We start from the raw sequence: 20,916 nt of genomic DNA on the forward strand, positions 1-20,916 counted from the left end.
CTCCCTTCACTTTAATGGAACCGAGTTACAAAACCTGCCCCAAACTGTAGACAAGAGCGGTGCTGTCTCTGGAAGAAAGTGGCCATGTTTTTGTAGCACTGAATAACCCCTTTAACTAAATCTTAGACAACCCCTGCAGTATAGCCATTGCTCTTTGTACATTTCAACATTATGGCTGAATGACAGCAATATATTTTAGTGGCAGGTCTAGATTTATGCATCCAGGTACACAATGCAACAACAGCATCATGTGCCCAACGTTTGCACGGGGTAAGTTATTTCTTATGTGCCTGGTGACAAATATTAAACTAAATAGACTTATTTACAAGACAGAAGCAGCAGAGTTGCTCAGGATTACGCGAGGACATTGTATATTCATAATTAGAAAAAAAAAGAAAAAAAATCACGAAGACAATACAAATTTGTTGCTCTAGGGAACCTCACTGTCAGGGTAAAAAAGCCTCTAAAAACCCAGGACACGCGGCTGTTATGTTGGCGAGAAGTCTTCCATGCTAACGGTGATATTACAATGGACCTTTAATGTATTCAACACATTTAACCCTTTAGAAATTTATTTTGGTATTTTACCTAGAAGTACATTCCAAGAACACAACACAACGGATACTAAACAAAGCGGTAAAAGAGAAAGTGTGTTCTTCGTTGCTGTTGTTTTTTTTTTTCTTACACTGACTTCACTGGTTACTAGCGGCCCAATGGACTGGGAAACGCTTCCTTTCTCAGCTCAACAGCTCCACTATGAGAACTGGTAAGTAAGAGGTCCATGGTTTCCACCAAATACGCTTGCGAGAGAGCTGTAAGTGAGAAAGGGGAGCGGTGAGTACTGTGTTTCCTATATTGTAGTTAGTCGCCGTCCCACTGGCTGTGTTTGTTAATTTTGTCCCAATTGCCACAACCGCAAAATACACCGGAGACTAGTTTGATCCAGGCCTGCCTGGTCAAATGTGCACTCTCAAAAATAAAATGCTGCTACTGTAGCTCAGAGGTCATTTGAAAGACAGAATCCTGGCTCCAAGCACCAGTCCAGTTCACAGCACCCTGAACAAACCATTAGTTTAGTTTAGAAAACAGCACCCTGCAAAACTAAGCCCACGACATTGCTTTCTGTGTTTGTTTTTTTTTGCATCTTTTCCTGATTATTGAACACAAGGAAAGAAAAAAAAGGCCGGTTAAATCAAATCTTCGCTCATAAGTAGCGCGTCTCTGCTTTCAATGTGGCTGCTTCGGGGGAAATTAAAAACTACGGGGACGCATGGTGTCATACAAAAACTTTGGCGAGGGCGTCTGCGCCTGCACTGGCTATGTAGCATTTGGATGGGTGGAATGCCACGTCGTGAATAGACTCGTCGAATTTCTTGCGGTGGGCGGTGAATTCCTGTATGCAGGTCTTGCTTTCCAAGTTCCATAGGCGTATTGAACAATCGTGACCTGTAAGAAAAATAAATAAAAATAAATGAAAGTTGCAGAAACTGCACATTATTCCAATTTGATCATCAAAACCAGATATTATTTCACGCTAGGAGACATCTTGATGGATGGAAATAGGCATGTCAGCCTCTGGTTCTCCCACTTGAAGTAGTTCCTGCAAGCTTAAAGGGATTTTCTAAAATGACTACAAAAACGGGTGCAGGTTTTGTAACTTACTTAGGGGTTAGAAAAACATGGCCACTTTCTTCCAGAGACAGCACTGCTCGTCTCCTGTTTGGGTGCAGGTTTTGTAACTAAGTTCCACTGAACTGAATGGAGCTTAATTGCAAATGACTTGGAGACAAGAGCTGTGCTGTCTCTGGAAGAAAGTGGCCATGTTTTGTAGCGCTGGATAACCCCTTTAAAGAGGCGTCGGTATACAACCTTTCACTGTTCACCACTTCTGATGTCCCCATGGAAAGGACAGACAAGACGCTCCTAGGCCATGGCCCAGTTTGACCGTAGCTTTGGCATAGTTGTCAGCTACACTAACTATCCATACATGTACTATAGATGTCTGTATTTAGGTGATACTGCCTCATCACAATTGATCTTTTGATAACTATGTTGCTATTCATTATTCCTCCCATAAGCGGTGATGCACACACATAGATTAAGTTCATCTATAACCAAGGTAGAAATACTCACTGCCAGACATCAGGTACAATCCATTTGGATCAACAGCTAAACTTGTTACAGCATCTAAATGTGCAACCATTGAATGAATGAGTTTTCCTGCAGGAGGGAAATACATTATATTAGCAAAAGAAAATAAAACATTTTCTATACTAAGGGCCGTATGACATGGCCCGACATTTAATGTAAGCAAGCGATGTTCTGCTAGGGCGACACTCACTTACTGAGCCTATTAGACTTCTTGATGATCGTGAAACTAAGGCTGTATATATAGTTATGGATGTCCGTGCAGACCTGGCTGTATATACTTTGCTTCTCCATGCTCCCCCCAATGTCATTATAGCTCCTCCCTACAGGCGCTGCTGAAGACTTCTCTGAAGTGACAGGCCAATCAGTGGCAGAGATGGGAAAGCGCCGTGGCCAGTGATTGGCTGAGCTCCTGTCACTGCACAGATGGTTTCAGATGGGGGAGAAGCTTCAACGACAGCAGGGAGCGTGGAGAGGTAAGTATAAAAGGTTATTATTTTACTTTACACATTCCTCAGCCAAATCATTGACTGCCGGACGCACATTGCTATATGTAATATCGATGCATGTCCGGCAGCCAATCATCTTTGAACATGTTAAAACACAATGATTAGCTGATCATTTCCTCGGCTGATCGTTGTTGAAAAAGTTATACAAATTACCTATATACACTTATTACGGTAAATGCTTATAAAGTGCTTTTTTCCCTGCACTTACTACAGCATCAAGGTCTCACTTCCTGGGTAACAGGGTGATGTCACTTCCTGGGTAACTGGGTGATGTCACTTCCTGGGTAACTGGGTGATGTCACTTCCTGGGTAACTGGGTGATGTCACTTCCTGGGTAACAGGGTGATGTCACTTCCTGGGTAACAGGGTGATGTCACTTCCTGGGTAACAGGGTGATGTCACTTCCTGGGTAACTGGGTGATGTCACTTCCTGGGTAACTGGGTGATGTCACTTCCTGGGTAACTGGGTGATGTCACTTCCTGGGTAACTGGGTGATGTCACTTCCTGGGTAACTGGGTGATGTCACTTCCTGGGTAACAGGGTGATGTCACTTCCTGGGTAACAGGGTGATGTCACTTCCTGGGTAACAGGGTGATGTCATGACCCGACTCCCAGAGCTGTGCGGGCTGTGGCTGCTGGAGAGGATGATGGCAGGGGAACACTGAGGGACACAGGGCACTGGGGGGACACTGAGCATCCCTCTGCCATCATCCTCTCCAGCAGCCACAGCCCGCACAGCTCTGGGAGTCGGGTCATGACATCACCATGTTATCCAGGAAGCCTTGATGCAGTAGTAAGTGCAGGGAAAAAAGCATAATAAGTGTATATTGGTAATTTGTATAACTTTTGGGGGGCAATAACTTTAATAAAAAATTTCGCCCGACTTCACCTTTAAGCCTATTTAAGGCTGTGATTCTTGCTTTGTACACATTCCATAATAAGATAGATATCTAAGTTTTTTTTTGCATTGTAAAGTATAAGTAACATAAGTCAGAGCAATGCTTCAAGGGGTCTTTGCATCAGGATCTCTTCTCATTATTTCTATACACTGTGCTAATATATTTTCACATTGCAGAGAAGTAGCACAGGGAAAGAACATTGCAACGAAAAAAGGAAAGAAAGGAAACGTTAAGCTTCTGAGAACTTCAGACGTCATCTAGTGGTCTCAGCCTCTGTAATGATCCATGTGTATCAGTGTCATCGCTGCTGTACATTGTTACCACGTCTTACCGTCACTGACACCTGCTAACCATCATTGTGAACGTCACCCAGCATTACAGGCTGTAGCTGCCATCCAGATATTCTCAGTCCAGGCTGAGCAGCACAGAATCATTTCAGTCCCGTCCATACCTGTATTGTTGTCATAAAATTTGATGTGCCGATCCTCATGAGCAGTGATGGTAATTGGAAGAGTCGGATGGCTAATTACTCGGTTTATCTGGCAGCTCGTAGCTACAGGAAGAAGCAAGTCAGGCATATTAGTCTCCATAGATACACAGTATTTATATGTACCAGCGGCTCAGAACCTTTCCTTCCATTACCCTGCTGCATATATCTTTGTTGAGGAGAATCCTAGTCTGGGTTCATGCAGGGTTCTTAGCTGCATCGCAAAATCCACTAAATGCAGAACACCACATGACACAAAATATGCAAAAATAAAAAGGTGACAAAAACAAAACACTATCATATTATCAATAATAGACAAATCTAACCTGACAATAGCCCCTAAAGCGCAGGGAGCACCAAGGAGGAAGGTATATGTCTCTGCACTGTTCCCATGCTGTTAACAGTGTAATCCTCGATATGGAGCAACATTACAAGTACTGCTCCTCCCCCATTGAGCTGAGCCGGATCAACGTGATGGGGGAGGGACAGCGCTCCTAACGGTGCTCCAGGCTGTAGATTCAACTACTAACTGCATGGTAACAGTTTAGAGGTAAGAGACACATAACTTCCTCCTTGGTGCCCCCTGCGCATTAGGGGGCTATCAGGTTACAGTTGTCTTACCTGCTGATAGTTCCCCTTTAAAACACAAGGACTTGCGCTAAAAAATTATTCTTTTAGTCCTTTTTTTGGTCCCACAATTAACCTGTTTACTGGCGAGGAGGTATGTAAAAGATCAATAACGTTAAAAGTGGTTGCCCAGTGGTTTAAAGCCGCTGCTATTTTACCACTCATGGAGTCGAAATGTCTGTCACCCAGCCAAAGCCTAGCTGAGCAGACACTTCCTGTGTGTGGAGACAGGACCAGGAAACGGGGACCGGAAAGGACCTGACAAGCCCCAGGTTGGTAGCAGCACAGTAAAGTTTAAACATCTGACTAGAACATATGGGTTCAAACCATGATTCTGCCATCGCTGTGAAGCCCCTCTCCCCCCCAGGAAATAATGTCCCTTAGGGCACACTCCTCACACGTTCTGCCATTACAGTCTGTGCACGGAATGGAATTTGGTTTAAAACTTTGCATTATTGTACACAGCTACGTGACTGCTCAGCCAATCAGGGCTGAGCAAGCTGGAAGCCATGTGATGCGCAAGGACTTGGTAATAAGGAGATAGCTAATAAACATACATTAGAAAGTTATATAACCTTGTAATGTGTGTTAATTAAGGAAAAAAAACTAAAACGCCTGAGTTGTCCTTTGAACTGTTTCAGAGCTCACAGAATCATAAGGAATGATTGATGCCGGGAGCTCTGAAGTCCGTTCCATAGCTCATCGCCCGTATTTACGGAATCGGTGAATGACCCCTTACTATCTACAGTGCTCTAGAATTATAACAGATTTTATTCTATTAAAAGGTAAGCAGGCGCAGGCTCAGGACATCTGCCTGGACCACAGATAATTTTGTTCTCTTCAGTTTAACTCCCTCGTGCCGCTGTGGGAGTTCAGAGGGGGGTCGCGCGGCGACCCCCCTCTGAACTGCTGCGATCCCGGGTGCCGCATGTAGCCCGGGATCGCGGCTATTAGCGGGCACGGTCCGATCGCCGTGCCCGCTAATTAAGTACTTAGAAGCAGCTGTCAAAGTTGACAGCTGCTTCTAAATACTTGCTCAAATGCATACCTGGTGGTCTAGTGGGGGGATCGCCCCCCTGCGGCGCGATTGCGGGGGGGCGATCCCCGCATCCATCCCGGGCCGGGGTCTGCTCCGTAATGGCGCTGATCCCGGCTCGGCATTCTATTGCTTTTGGCTGCAGCAGCCAAAAGTAATAGAACACCGATCTCATGGATTCATGCAGTATAACTATACTGCATGGATCTCTATGAGAGATCAGAGTGCATATACTAGAAGTCCCCCAGGGGAGAATAACTCTAACCCCAGGGGGAATAACCCTAACCCCAGGGGGGTAATTACCCTAACCCCAGGGGGGCTTATAGTATATGTGTAAAGTAAAAGAAAAAAAGTATTTTTAATAACACAAAATCCCCTCCCCTAATAAAAGTCTGAATCACCCCCCTTTCCCCATTTTATAAATAAAAATAAATAAATAAATTAATAAACAAACATGTTTGCTATCGCCGCGTACGTAATCGCCCAAACTATTAATTAATCACATTCCTGATCTCGTACGGTAAACGGCGTCAGCACAAAAAAATCCCAAAGTGCAAAATTGCGCATTTTTGGTCGCATCAAATCCAGAATAATTGTAATAAAAAGCGATCAAAAAGTCATATATGCGCAATCAAGGTACCGATAGAAAGATCACATCATGGCGCAAAAAATGACACCTCACACAGACCCATAGACCAAAGGATAAAAGCGCTATAAGCCTGGGAATGGAGCGATTTTAAGGAACATATATTTTCTTTAAAAGGTTTTAATTTTTTACAAGCCATCAAATCAAATATAAGTTATACATGTTACATATCGTTGTAATCGTAACAACTTAAGGAACATATATAACGAGTCAGTTTTACCCCAGGGCGAACATAGTAAAAACAACCCCCCCCCCCAAATAAAAAAAAACATTTATTTTTTTTCAATTTCACCACACATATAATTTTTTTCTGGTTTCCCGGCACATTTTAGGCAAAAATTACATCTGCCATAGCAAAGTACAATTAGTTGCGCAAAAAATAAGGGCTCATTTGGGTCTCTAGGTGGAAAAATGCAGGCGCTATGGCCTTATATACACGAGGAGGGAAAAACGAAAACGCAAAAATGAAAACTGGCTGTGTCCCCTAAGGGTTAAAGGAATATGTGAATATACATTCATAAAGACGTGTGTGTAAGTGATGTGTATGACCTCTGGATGTTACAGAATTACAGGGACATGTGCTGATGAAGTACATACCTGTTTCTATACAAGACTCTAATGTTAGAACTTTCTGCCGTGTTTCCATATTGAAAATACTTGTGTGTCCGCTATCAAAAGACGAAACCATGTGAGCTGGGTCGCTGCTTACTAGGTCCACGGAGGAAGGGATTCCCAATTCTAGAGAAAGATGAAAATGAAATTAATCCCTTGCAAGCATCAATTATGAAAAACACTTAAGAGCGGCGTCCTGCACCCACAGGCATCACTGTATTTAATAAGCAAAAGGCACAGCATACACTTTACTGGGTGTCTGTGTACATGGCAGTCAGTTCTCTGATAGGTGAATGGGGGCTTTCCTACCACAAAAAGAAACTGAACACTGAAAGCACAGTAAGGCCTTATTCACACATCCCGCAAAGTTGTTGGGCATCGCGGATTCACACCCACACATAATTTTAGGGGACATTGAATCCTATGCATACATTAATACGATCTGTGCTGCTAAAACTCCTGCCTAGTGTGTCACTGAACCTTCCCCACCTCACTGACCCCCGTCAAACACTACCACAGCAATGCCAGTTCAGGTGCCTATGTGCATGCAGGCTTCTTTCAGTGTGACACATTTGGCTCTACTACATCCAGGGTGGTGGGGGAGGGGGGAATAAGGGGCAATACACTCAGCTCTGCTATGCCTGAACAGAGAACACAAGTGGTCATGTGATGCACATCAATAAAAAAATACAGATATGGATGTCAAAACGGATGCAATCACGATTGTATTAAATGGATCACGGATTTAGCTAGCGGACTAAAAGCGCAGTTCCTAAAAATCTCTAAACGTGTGACTGAGGCCTAAGATAGTACTGAACAGATAAAGCAGCTAAAATCTACGGCTGTAATAAGTGTCTTGTATCCTAAGGACTTGTATGTGCAGTGCAGTGGTGGTAGCTACTCCATGTGCCCCACAGTACAACTGAATATTTACCATGGATTCTACTGCAAGTCTGATATATCAGTGGGGTCAGCAACATTAGATGGTCAGTAGTGCTAACGGTATTACTGTACTTAAAAGTGACACTGTCACCCCCTTTGTGCATTTTTACATCTCTACACAGGTGTAAAGGGTAAATTTAACGTTTTTCATACCTTATTTCATATCATATGTCATGGTGCTTGTTGAAGTAAAAAAGTGTCCTTTTATCAACTGCTGATTGTATTAAGTGGGCGTGGCCTTGCGGGATTAGCGCCACTTAGCACCGCCCACAACGGCACTATTGGCCATTGGTTGGCCGCAGTAAAGGGGGTGGGGTCTAGACCTTTCAGCCAGCCTGTTCCGATGGCCGGCGAGGGGGCTGGGCCAACTGTGGTGCTGTGGGCGAGGCTAAGTGGTGCTAATGCCGCGAGGTCACGCCCACTTAACACAATCTGCAGTTCTTTTAACTTGAACAAGCACCATGACGTATGATATAAAATAAGGTATGAAAACCGCTAAATTTACCCTTTACACCTGTGTAGAGATGTCAGAATGCAAAAAGGGGGTGACCGTGTCACTTTAAATATAGCCAAGTCTATTACAGTAGCTACACCGCAATATCCAAATCTAGTAATACATGTAAAGGACTGGGCGTCTATAAGAAGTGTCTGCTGCAGCTCTGCTTCTATGCGTCCATTACTTTGCATTCTGATGGGCAGACAGCCATTACTGCATACTGATTATTTTTCAGAGAATATTCACTAGTAATGCACTGTGTAAGGTGTACACTGCTATACTTAAAGTCTTGTAAGACAGTAAAAATTGCTTTAATCTGACATTAATATGCCCCATAGGGGCAGGATAATTAACATTCTGCAATAAGAGTCACAGTGTATACGTCTTACTAGATAACCAATAGAATAAGGCACAACACTAACACTGCATCTTCGCGTTCTGCTCATAATACCACCATTACCTTGGTTATCATTAAATATGCTTAATGCAGGGGCGGCTTCTAATGCGTTCCATACTCTAATTGTGCCATCTGCTGAGGCCGACAACAAACGCTGGTGAGCTGCGCTGTACACCAAGCCCCATATAGCATCAGTGTGGCCTTCAAACGCACCTCGCAGGACTGAAGGATCTATTGAGAGAGAGGAGGAAAACATCAACACTTTCTTATAGAAAATCCAATCCTTGTAAATAACATCGGTGTAATACAAGTCGTATGGTATTGTACACCAGCGCCTACACAATGACAAGTGGTCATAGCTAAACTTATATCGTGTGAATTATTATATTGTTTAAATTTAAACAATCATTTTGTGTACATGCAGGCAACGATCAAACGACTAATGAAAAATCGTTCGTTTGGTGCAGAAACCAAAATCATAATTGTTCGCGGTAAGGGTACAAACACACGACGTATCCGCAGCCCATTGAAGTGAATGGGCAGGTATATGGAGCGGATTTCGCTGTGAATTTGCAGCGAGAAATTCTGTGTGTTTGCACCCTTATTCCGCATTCGTTCACTAATCGCTCAGTGTAATTCCACATCTCTCCTTCATTTGCTGGGATCAGACGGAGTAAACGATTGTAGTAAAAAAATCATAACTTACTAATGTTTTGTGAAATACAGTGTACAATTTCAGGTTAACAATAAACAATCTAGTTTGCAATAGTTTATCATTAAAAATTGCTTTGTCTAATAGGACCTTTAGAAGTTGGCTCAAGAGCGAAAAGAGGCGCTCATAAGAAACCTTTTCTTATGAAAGCTATGGACGCCATGGTGAACTTTTCTTTTTTAAACTGCATTATATGTATTTTTATTCTGGTTAGTTTGTCTTCTGTAGTCGCTACGCCTTATAATTCAAGCTGCAGGATGCCATTCAGTGCTCAGCTATATGGGTTTCACTTATGGCTCCAGTCTGAAACAAATCAGGCAGATAACATGTATATGGTCTGCCAGTCCTGGTATTATCATTTCTCCACATACCATATGAATCATATGGATCCACATTAGGATTTGGGGTGTTCCAGCTCTGGATGATACCATCTGTTCCTCCGCTGTAACACTGCTCCCCGTTAGTACTCATCACCACGCACAGAACAGGACCCCTGAAAAAAGAAAAAAAAAATATTATATATACAGATAGATAGATAGATAGCCCTACATATACAAGAACCTCATCACATTACATATAGTGTTACATATATATGCTTCATATACATGTTAGTGTTACACATAATGCTGGTGACAGAAAGGCTTGGAAATTAAATGTAATTTCCAGCTCCCAAAAATATTAGCATTTTTTTGGGCAGCTGCAAACGAGTGCTGATTAGCCAGATCAGCGCTCATACCCAATGCCTTTACACAGCAAAATAAAATTAGGCGGCTGGGCCACATGAATGATCCCCCCTATGGTTCATGCTGCCATGGAAACAGACAGCACCGATATGCACCGATGTGCTGTCAGTTTCCAGATCACACATGCAGTGCATACTTACCTAATGCTCTGCTGTTTGATCCAGCATCCTGCTCTCCGGCCACCCTGCCTCCTTTGGCTGCCAATCATTCTGGAGGAGGTGGTGGCCAGAAGATACAGCAGTGGCTGGATGGGAGAGCTTGAGAGTGGGATGACCAGCTGTCTGATGTGATCGCTGAAGTATCCCAGCACTCACCAAAGTTTGTTTATGCTTGTTTACTTAGTATCCCATCAAGCAGGTACATCGAGAAAGGACGCGTTTCGGCTCATAGTCTATCAGCTCTGGAAACGTAAAAATGTATCTGCTTGATGGGACACTAAAGTGAGTGTCACATATTCCCTTTTTAGTTACGCTATAAAGGAAATAAGCAGTCTGAGCTTCAGGCGGCATGTTATAGAGCAGGACGATATATAGTTCTCTCGGAAAAGATTCAGTATAATGTGTAATGTGCTGATTTAGACCCCTACACATTTTAAGTTTTCGAGTCCAGTGGGCGGTCTTAGTGACTGACAGCCTTCTCTGTATAAAACTTTACATATAGAGAGATATAGCTGTCAATCAATTAATCAGACTGCTTACTGGATTCCTAAGCCCCCGTAATGAATAAAATTACAAATTCCTTTTTTGCCTTAAAGCGTAACTGACATTTCAGGGTAATTTTTTTGAAAAAATAAATATCTGTAGAACAAGCGATTTTAAGAAACTCTGTAATAGGTTTTATTTAGCAAAAGAGTTTCCATCTGTACTGAAAAAGCTGTCTTCCTAGTCCCCCCCCCCTCCTCGATTGAGAAGAAGCACGATTTCTGTGTCCATTCTGCTCTATGGAGAGGGGAGGGGCTGAGAGGAGTGAGTGAACACAGAGCAGTCCTGCACAGCACAACACCCTGCAATCTTCTCTCAGCAAGTTCCTAGATAAGCACTGACCTTTTTGACCCCTGAATCCAGCGTTTTATGTGCCCAGACAGTCTATAAACAGCTGACCTTCATGTCTCCTCTATATGCTCTCATCTCCCTCGGCCCCTCCCTCTCCATAGGATATAATGGACCCAGCAGAACCAGCCTTCACTGGCTTCTCTGTAACGAAGACGGGTTTGCCTTATACTGCACAGATAAGAAGTGAGGGGGGAGGCTTGAAAAGTGCCTATTGAGTACAGAAAGAGGCTTTTTTGCCTAATAAAACCTTTTATAGAGTTTCTTAAAATCGTTTATACTACTGATTTCTGTAAAAAAAAAACAAAAAAAAAAAAACGTTACACTTTAAACTATACATTAATGTGCTGTATAACATGATGCTGGAAGATTAGACTGCATTTACAATAGGACATGTTCCTTTTGACTAACAGTGGTTATGTGTTGTAATAATAACCCCACAGAAATACACCTAGGATAACGTTTACACATATAAAATACTGAGCGAGTTAAAGCCCACCAGTGACTGGGGCACGTATATTACCTGTGTGCTCTGAATGTGTATATCGGTTCCACATCAAGAGACGCACTCCTACAAATGAAGACAAAAGTTTTATGAGAATTTCATGACTATAGCAAGCGATAACACAGAATGAAGACACACACACACACTATATATATATATATATATATATATATATATATATATATATATATATATATATATATATATATATATATATATATATATATATAGTCTAATGCATCAGCTACATTATTGTTATCTGTCTGGGCTGCACTTTGCACTATATACGTTCTCAATGCATCAAGGGTAAGGGTAAGCGGCCTTGGTTTCTGGGCGCTTGCTGAGAGTCCATCAGCTGCTATCACCATTGGAGTTAGTGGACGGTTTGGTACATGGGTCACAACTAGCCAACGCCAAAGCATTCAGCAGTAAGATGTGTTACTATGGGAATACGTGAAGCCAGATGCAGCGAAAACTTAGATTACGAGCACAATGTGTTCTGGGAACACGGGTGCTTGTAATCCAAGCTTGTATATAGAAGCAAGTAAATTAATAAAATGTGTCCGTGCTGTAGAATTGAAGCACAAAATACTGTTAGTGTCCTATTCCTGTCTAACTGTGGCACAGATGAGCCCACAGAGGTATAAGGGACACTCCCCGCTATAGCTGACAGCTATGGATGTGAATCAGATAAGAAAAATGGAAAGGGGCGTGGTATAATAACAAGGGGTGTGGCCTAAAATGAAACATGGGCTGGGAACCAGAGCGGGGGACAGCGGACCCCGGCGCTAAAGCCAGGGAGGTAGGGGCATTTTATGTTCAGTCACCTCCTCCCTGGCTCTTTGAGAAAAAAAATGTCCGACAATGGACTTCTCTTTTAAGTTAGGTCTAAAACTAGGTGTGGTTTCAGTTTAACTTTTAAACCAGTTTGAAAAATCTGGGTCAAATTCTATCGATATGCCACCAATGGTCACTACATGAGGGATCATATTGGCCCCCATTACATGTTGGCCCCCATAGCGCGACACTGCTGCATTAGAACTGATGAACTATAAGAGGACAGCAGCAGCTTCCATCCGTCCTTGGATGACATCTCTCGTAGCGGGTCGGATTCTTAAGTCCCAGCCATCCCTCAGTTACTGTGCAATCGATAGCTTCACCATATTGCTTGTTACATATTTAACAAGAGCCAAGCGGCTACTAAGCTGCTGCTGCCATTGGCTTACAATAGTAGACAGAATTAACTCCCAGGGTTTTGCTTAAGATCAGGATAATCAATGCCTGGAAGCGTTTTACACGACTTGCTGCTCTGGATATCTATTAACATCCATTAAGACTTTTTTTAGTCGATGTTATTGACTTTCTAAGCAGTGACGATGTACAGTAGACTGTCAGATTCTCCTGCCAAGGAGACGCAAGGCTTCCGTATTATACTGTGAGCTCCAAAACATCCACAGCTGCTGTAAGTACTGACAGATCACGGGCGCCAACGCTATATAAGAACACTGGACCACCTTCTGAGCGACGTTCCATTAGCTGGACGCAGGTCCACTGGCATTTGTTTCCTATAGTCTGACGGGGGTCTGTCCTTCTAAAATTAAGGGACGGAGCAGAAGATTGAAGACCACCTCCATCGCTTTACCATCAGCAGTGCCCGCTGCCCCACGTACAACACTCAGGCCTCCTGGAATCCACTGACTCAGCAATTGCAGAATGGACTAGTTCCAATGACTCCATTACACATGGACATATAAAGAATAGTGCTGGATATTAGAAATTCCATGTCTGGGGCGAGTATTATGGATGCATTGAAGGCAACTATAATAATTTCCATATATTAATACAAACAGCTTCATATTAGGCCCCATTTCCAGCCTGTTACCGCTGTGTAGGGATACCCTTAAAAAATATTCAGATATAAGTTGTCTATTGACTATATTTGTCCTGTTTTGCAAACACATGTTGTTGGTATATAGTCTATTGCAGTCTATGTCCCACCAAACGTATAAATCATGAAACCGACCAAATGGAGTGCAGTAATGAGGGAGAACAATTGTTTTTAAATCAACTGGTGTCAGAAAGTTATACAGATTTATGAATTACTTAAAAAAATCCAGTACTTACCAGCTGCTGTATGCTCTGCAGATGTATTCTTTCCAGTGCTCTCTGCTGCCACCTCTGTCCATGTCAGGAACTGTCCAGAGCACTAACAAATCCCCATAGAAAAGCTGTACTGCTCTGGACAGTTCCTGACATAGACTGAGGTGGCAGCAGAGAGCACTGTGTCAGACTGGAAAGAATACACCACTTCCTGCAGGATATACAGCAGCTGATAAGTACTGGAAGACCTGATATTTTTATTTAGAAGTAAATTACAAATCTATATAAGTTTCTGTCACCATTTGATTTGAAAGAAAAAAAAAAATCACTGGAATACGCCTTTAGGTATGATGGTAAAGCATGGGCATGATGAAATCTAAATCTTTAAAGGAAGATGGTGAAATCCGGACTAGGAATTTTCAAATAGCAAATGGCCTAGCGATATGTGGCTTGTCAGGGGTCTCCTGCCGACCAGCACCTATTGCAAGGGGAACCAATGTCTGACTATTCATCTGCCCTGCATTCTAATAGGTGGTAGACAATGTAAGGCATGTATGTAAATGTAAACTATATCTAAAGGACAATGAGAGCCGTACTTTTTTGCAGGAGCAGTCTTCTGCAGATTCCACATTTTTAATGTATGATCTTCTGAGGCGGTTATGAGAACAGGCTCTGCTGGGTGGAATGCAAGTCCCCGTATTCCATCAAAGTGACTTCTAAGAGTATACTTAGGATTCCAGGTTTTTCTAAGTGCGTCCTTGTTGTTTGCGATCTGTGACGGAAACGGAAACCATTAAGAACAACATACAGACATGCGACCACAAAGCCGTAAATGTGGCAAATAACAGAAGGAAGAGCAGGGCAATTCATTTTTTTCATACTCTGGCTGTAATATAATGTTTTCCTAAGGAAGCCAGAAATTTTTCTTATATTATGTAGCTTATATTATGTGACAGCAATGTCTCCCAGTCCCTACACACACCTGAAATCCAACATGCCTGCCTCTCATCCCTCCAACATAATCTGCTGGGTTGGAATGAGGAGGCATTCATATCCCCCCAAAATAGTTGGCCAGACTGACTGAAATCTGCCGACACATGTCTAATGTGTATAGGGGCCATAAGGAAGGACCGCTGGTATGCCTATGCTTTACCAGACACATCCCATAGAAGAAATCAACCATGTTTTTCTAATTTCATACAACCATTATGAACTGACATGGGCTGGAAGGGAATGACAATGATTGGAATGGAAACATTCCTTTATAAAGCAGACTTTGTCTGTGATAAGAACAGGGGGAGAGAAAAGAAGCAGCACCCGTAGTACTAGTCCACATAAATTACTTTAAGGGAACCTGTCACCCCTGCGCCTGGGGCAGAACCCACTCAAATTCCCAATAGAGCCCCAATACTTAACACCTTCAGGCCGGTCCCCGCCACAGAGAAATTGCAGGCAGCACATCTGTGTGCCCAAAATGCAAATTAGAAGAGGGGAGTCCAATGCCTGATTTCCTATGGACAACAGACTCATCTCTTCTGATTTGCATATTAGAGGCGCAGACGAGCGGGCAGCAATTTCGCAATGTCGAGACCGGCAGGAGGAGGTAAGTATTAAGGCTCTATTGGGGGGTCGGGTGGGTTCCACCCTTGTGAAAGTTTAAACACAAGTTATTGTTCATCTAGAACAGACCTGGGCATTGTTTTGCCCGTGGGCCACATCCAGTCTCCTGACTAGCTGTGACCACCCCTGTGTCAGAGCATCTATGCTGCTGAAACAATGATAAATGATACCACAGTATATATCAGTCTGGCCCTCGAAGACCATCATGACAACTTACATCATATGTCAAAGAGTCGGCCTCATTGGCCACTGTAAGTCCAGCCAGCTCTCCCAGTCCTAGTTCATTTTCCAATGCCTCATCCGCTCCCATGATGAAAGACTTTCCAGATGATGGCGGAAACGTTAATGCTTCAACTGCAGAAAAGAGTAAAGAGTTTCTGGTAAGGAAATACTTATATTTACTGATACAAAAATCCTTCTATGTCAATATTAACTATGAGAAGGGATCAAGGCCATGCGTCTTATAAGATTTTAAATGTACATATTTCTATGTAACGACACTTTCGAGCTTTTAGTTTTTCAGCTTCTTTATAAAACAATGGCTGGTAACCTTATATAAGAGGGATGGGAAATCTTCGGGCCTCCAGCTGTTGCACATCTACAATTCCCAATATGTCTGGACAGTCAATGGGATGGGAATTGTAGTTTTGCAGCAGCTGGAGGGCCGAAGATTTCCCATCCCTGTTATATATTGTATGAACTAGGTTAAAGGCTCTATAACAGAGGTCCTCAACTGGCGGACCGCGGTGTGAACGTGGACCGCGGAGGCCAGCTGTCCGGGCCCCTGCTGCAGCTCAGTACACCTGCATATTGAGCTGCGCTCCGCACAGTAACTATGAGCGCTCGTAACAGGGACACAAACGAAAATATATTTTCTTTCAAATCAACTGGTTTCAGAAAGTTATACAGATTTATAATTTGTTTCTATTTAAAAAGCTCAAGTGTTCCAGTAATTGTCAGCTGCTGTATGTCCTGCAGGAAGTGGTGTATTCTTTCCAGTCTGACACAGTGCTCTCTGCTGCCACCTCTGTCCATGTCAGGAACTGCCCAGAGCAGGAGAGGTTTTCTATGGGAATTTGCTGCTACTCTGGACAGTTCCTGACATGGACAGAGGTGGCAGCAGAGAGCACTGTGTCCGACTGGAGAGAATACACCACTTCCTGCAGGACATAAAGCAGATAAGTACTGGTAAGGGGGGGGATTTTTAATTAGAAGTTAAATACAAATAGCTTTCTGAATCCAGTTGATTTGAAAGAAAAATATTTCATCGGAGTACCCCTTTAACCTCCCGACAGCAGATAAGGTAATAAGAAATAGCTGTTATAAAACTACTTCCTGTCCCAGAAAGCCAGCAAAGGTCTGAGCTCACAAGACAGAGACTGCACAGCTGCTGCATATTCAGGAGCAAAAAAAAAAAAAATATCTGAACACGGAATTTCACAGGTTTTCTCCGACATTGAATATATAATAGACCAGCTGTAAAACATGAAGCTAACGCAGCAGGGTCACTGATACAACACAAGCTGTCAGATTGGGGGTCCTTAAAGCGACAGCAGACAAATGTAGAGGAACCTGGTCACAATCTGCAACGTATCAAGACGTTAACAGATTCCATATGCGAAAATGCTCCTGTATTAATTTTTTTCTTTTGAAGCTCCTTGAAAAAGATTCTGCAATACAGCGACAGCCACAACAAATGTGACAGATGCTTAGATTAAGATGAGAAGAGAAGGAAAATGTATGGAAGGTTGTTGCTTGGAAACTGGCTTCTTGCAGCGTGTGGAGGAGTCCGTTGAATCACGAGAGCGGCTCAGCCACAAGCAGCGACATCTCCTACCTCCTACTAGTCACATCCTCAAAGCCTGAAACTTTACTAGCACAAATTACTATTATCTCTGTATGCAGCTGTAGGCGAGGGATCGGGTGTGCACTGTAACCTATCAGAGCAAGCCCGGACTCTGTATTGTCTTACTGCAGTTTTAATGGGATATCCTATTGTGCAGCAGCAGTCACTTCTACATCCAGATAGAAGGCGGAAACCTCATATTAATGTGACGTATAGTGCCACAATCTAAGAAAATACAGATGTCCAGCACTACAAATCTGCCTGAACTGCTTCCACACAGGTCTACGGCATTTCAGAAGCTGATACTAGGTGTGATATTCAAACCGATATGGCAGTCTGCCTTTCAACTCCGTGCCGTTCCTCCCCGGGTGTCGGGAAAAGCTGGATGCAGTCCTGGTAAAATTCCCCTAGTTTCCCAGGACTGGATCCAGCTTTTACCAGCACCTGGAGCCGCACAGAGTTAAAAGGCAGCCGGCTAGATATGGACCCTTGTTTTGGAGTTCAGTTTTCGTTTTTTTCTTTTATTAACAACACTTCCCTATTAAACCTTTAGTCCTTTACCACAGTTAACGGTTTCAAGCATGTTCCCCCTTTTCCATTCTTTCCTCCAGACAATATGGACTCCAATTCTTAAGTCTTTCCTGAAATCCCTTCCCCTAAAGTCGTCCTCTTCTGAAGTCTTCACTAATACAGAGCTGATATGATACTCTGACAGAAGATTCCTCCTGCTCCCCAAGTGCATTTTTTCCCATTTGGAACCTTTAAACTGCACTGTTTCCACTGTTTGGACCACTGATCTAATAATGATAGATCATTTTCCATATTAGACACCTCCAGGAATATCAACCCTATTGCACACTATTGTGTCATCTGCAAACAGACAAACCTTACCTACCAACCCTTCTCCTATGTCACTATCCTTACCTACCAACCCTTCTCCTATGTCACTATCCTTACCTACCAAACCTTCTCTTATGTCACTATCCTTACCTACCAACCCTTCTCCTATGTCACTATCCTTACCTACCAAACCTTCTCTTATGTCACTATCCTTACCTACCAACCCTTCTCCTATGTCACTATCCTTACCTACCAACCCTTCTCCTATGTCACTATCCTTACCTACCAAACCTTCTCTTATGTCACTATCCTTACCTACCAACCCTTCTCCTATGTGTATATCCTTACCCACCAAACCTTCTCCTATGTCACTATCCTTACCCACCAACCCTTCTCCTATGTCACTATCCTTACCTACCAAACCTTTTCCTATGTCACTACCCTTACCTACCAACCCTTCTCCTATGTCACTATCCTTACCTACCAACCCTTCTCCTATGTCACTATCCTTACCTACCAAACCTTCTCCTATGTCACTATCCTTACCTACCAACCCTTCTCCTATGTCACTATCCTTACCTACCAACCCTTCTCCTATGTCACTATCCTTACCTACCAATCCCTCTCCTATGTCACTATCCTTACCTACCAAACCTTCTCCTATGTCACTATCCTTACCTACCAACCCTTCTCCTATGTCACTATCCTTACCTACCAACCCTTCTCCTATATCACTATCCTTACCTACCAACCCTTCTCCTATATCACTATCCTTACCTACCAACCCTTCTCCTATATCACTATCCTTACCTACCAAACCTTCTCCTATGTCACTATCCTTACCTACCAAACCTTCTCCTATGTCACTATCCTTACCTACCAAACCTTCTCCTATGTCACTATCCTTACCTACCAACCCTTCTCCTATGTCACTATCCTTACCTACCAACCCTTCTCCTATATCACTATCCTTACCTACCAACCCTTCTCCTATATCACTATCCTTACCTACCAAACCTTCTCCTATGTCACTATACTTACCTACCAACTCTTCTCCTAGAACTAGCACCGCACAGATCAGTATTCATGATTACTGACAGGGGTGAAATAATTATTAAACATGTCAACATATTTCTAAGTAAAATTTTGTTTTTAAAAGTGCTATTGACCTGAAATTGTCAGTAGATAAAATCCCATCCAATGCACGCAAGCACAAGAAACCATGCCATAGATGTCCATACATTGAGAAATAACACAGGGAAATAATAATAACACAGATGCCTGTCTGCAATGTTCAGGCGCTCACCTTCATCCGTTCGGTTTACTTCCTGCTCACTGAGTCGGGAGCTTGCAGGTCTTGAAGACGACACCACAGAGGGCTGTAATGATGGAAGTTCATCGACGTCTCGAAGATTAGCCAGCATATCCTGAAGCTTCGATCTGTTTGGCCCTAACCGCAACAAAGAAAACAAAAAGGAGGGGAAAAAGAAAAAAAAAAAGGGGGAAAAAAAACAAAACAAGGATCATAAAATATTTACAAGCATCCAATGATTACATCATCACTACATCAAGAGAACTAGTGTCAAGTCAAAGCCAAGACTTTTAGCTGAGCAAAATAATTCTAAGCATGTGGAGCTTTGAAATATAAAATAAAATAAAAAAAATGAGATGTATTCATTCCAAGGCAAAACTTCAGGGGTCCATTACTATTACAAGCCAAGGTAAATGCAGATCCATGTCATACAGAATGGAAAACATCAACGGCAGCCAATCAGAATGGAGGCAGGGTTCCATCGCCTACGTCCTCGCACCATGGTGACACTTACCTGTGCCTTTCTCCAATATGCTCCCACATCCCTGTTTTGATTGTTTTATGTGGGACACAGGCTGAGACATTTCTTCTGAGGTTTTTCCTGTTATGAGTTTAGGGATAAAACGTTCTTTAAGAAATGGAAAGGTCTGACCACCGGTCTAAGACATTTCCTAGATCAGCACACCTGCTTTACTCTATATGATGCCAATAACCAAATAAGCCTTTCCATATGATGTCATCACAGGCAAAGATTTCATTTATAAACACGCACCAGTCTGCAAGAGACAAAGCCCTAAATGTAAGACCTGACTGGGGCCTAACTAATGTGCAGAGCCGCCGGGGGAGCACTACAAAGAACTGAGCCCGAATTGTAAGACCTGACTGGAGCCGAACTAATGTGCAGAGCCGCCGGGGGAGCACTACAAAGAAATATATAGGGATTCAAAAAGACCCAAATAACTCCGTCTCAGGCAGCAACATGTCTCGCTGCCTTCTCCCTGGTATGATTGACAGCCAGCCATTGACAGCTGCTGAATGGTCGAGTGCGGCAGTGACATCACATCTTGGACCGCGGAAGTGGTCGTACACTGGGTAGCGGAGTGGCCGAATGTGTGTGGAAGCCAAGGAGATAAGTAAGAATGGGGGGCATTAAAAAAAAAATCCTGGCTCACTGTCGCTATAACTTTGAAAACTAAATTAGCAGGAGATGTTGTGATGTAAAGCATATTTGCAATTTACTTTTTTTTTTGTTTTTATTAGACTTTTTTTTTTTTAAAGAGACTAAACACAGGAAGTCCTGTGTATCCCAGGTCATGTGAGCTCACAGAGAAGGCAGTCATGTGATTGATGGACACATTGAGCCGGGACACACTGTACTGGCCGGGACAT

The 20,916-nt window shown here is 42.9% G+C and overlaps 1 protein-coding gene across 1 annotated transcript in view; it reads right to left on the reverse strand.

Moving 5' to 3' along the window:
* Window positions 1-1,240: 1,240 nt before the first annotated feature.
* The window catches only part of STRN (striatin), an 80,298-nt gene continuing 60,622 nt past the window's right edge, over window positions 1,241-20,916 (reverse strand). The window contains exons 9-18 of the mRNA XM_069954143.1: window positions 19,522-19,665; window positions 15,747-15,883; window positions 14,506-14,681; window positions 11,828-11,875; window positions 9,884-10,005; window positions 8,864-9,031; window positions 6,951-7,091; window positions 4,009-4,110; window positions 2,134-2,220; window positions 1,241-1,446 (exon numbers count right to left, since the gene is read on the reverse strand). Of these exons, the coding sequence (XP_069810244.1) occupies window positions 1,277-1,446; window positions 2,134-2,220; window positions 4,009-4,110; window positions 6,951-7,091; window positions 8,864-9,031; window positions 9,884-10,005; window positions 11,828-11,875; window positions 14,506-14,681; window positions 15,747-15,883; window positions 19,522-19,665 (1,295 nt within the window). The 3' untranslated portion in view covers window positions 1,241-1,276. The remainder of the gene's footprint in view (window positions 1,447-2,133; window positions 2,221-4,008; window positions 4,111-6,950; window positions 7,092-8,863; window positions 9,032-9,883; window positions 10,006-11,827; window positions 11,876-14,505; window positions 14,682-15,746; window positions 15,884-19,521; window positions 19,666-20,916) is intronic.

This window comes from Dendropsophus ebraccatus, chromosome 15 (genome assembly GCF_027789765.1).
Source record: "Dendropsophus ebraccatus isolate aDenEbr1 chromosome 15, aDenEbr1.pat, whole genome shotgun sequence".
Classification (NCBI taxonomy): Eukaryota; Metazoa; Chordata; class Amphibia; order Anura; family Hylidae; genus Dendropsophus; species Dendropsophus ebraccatus.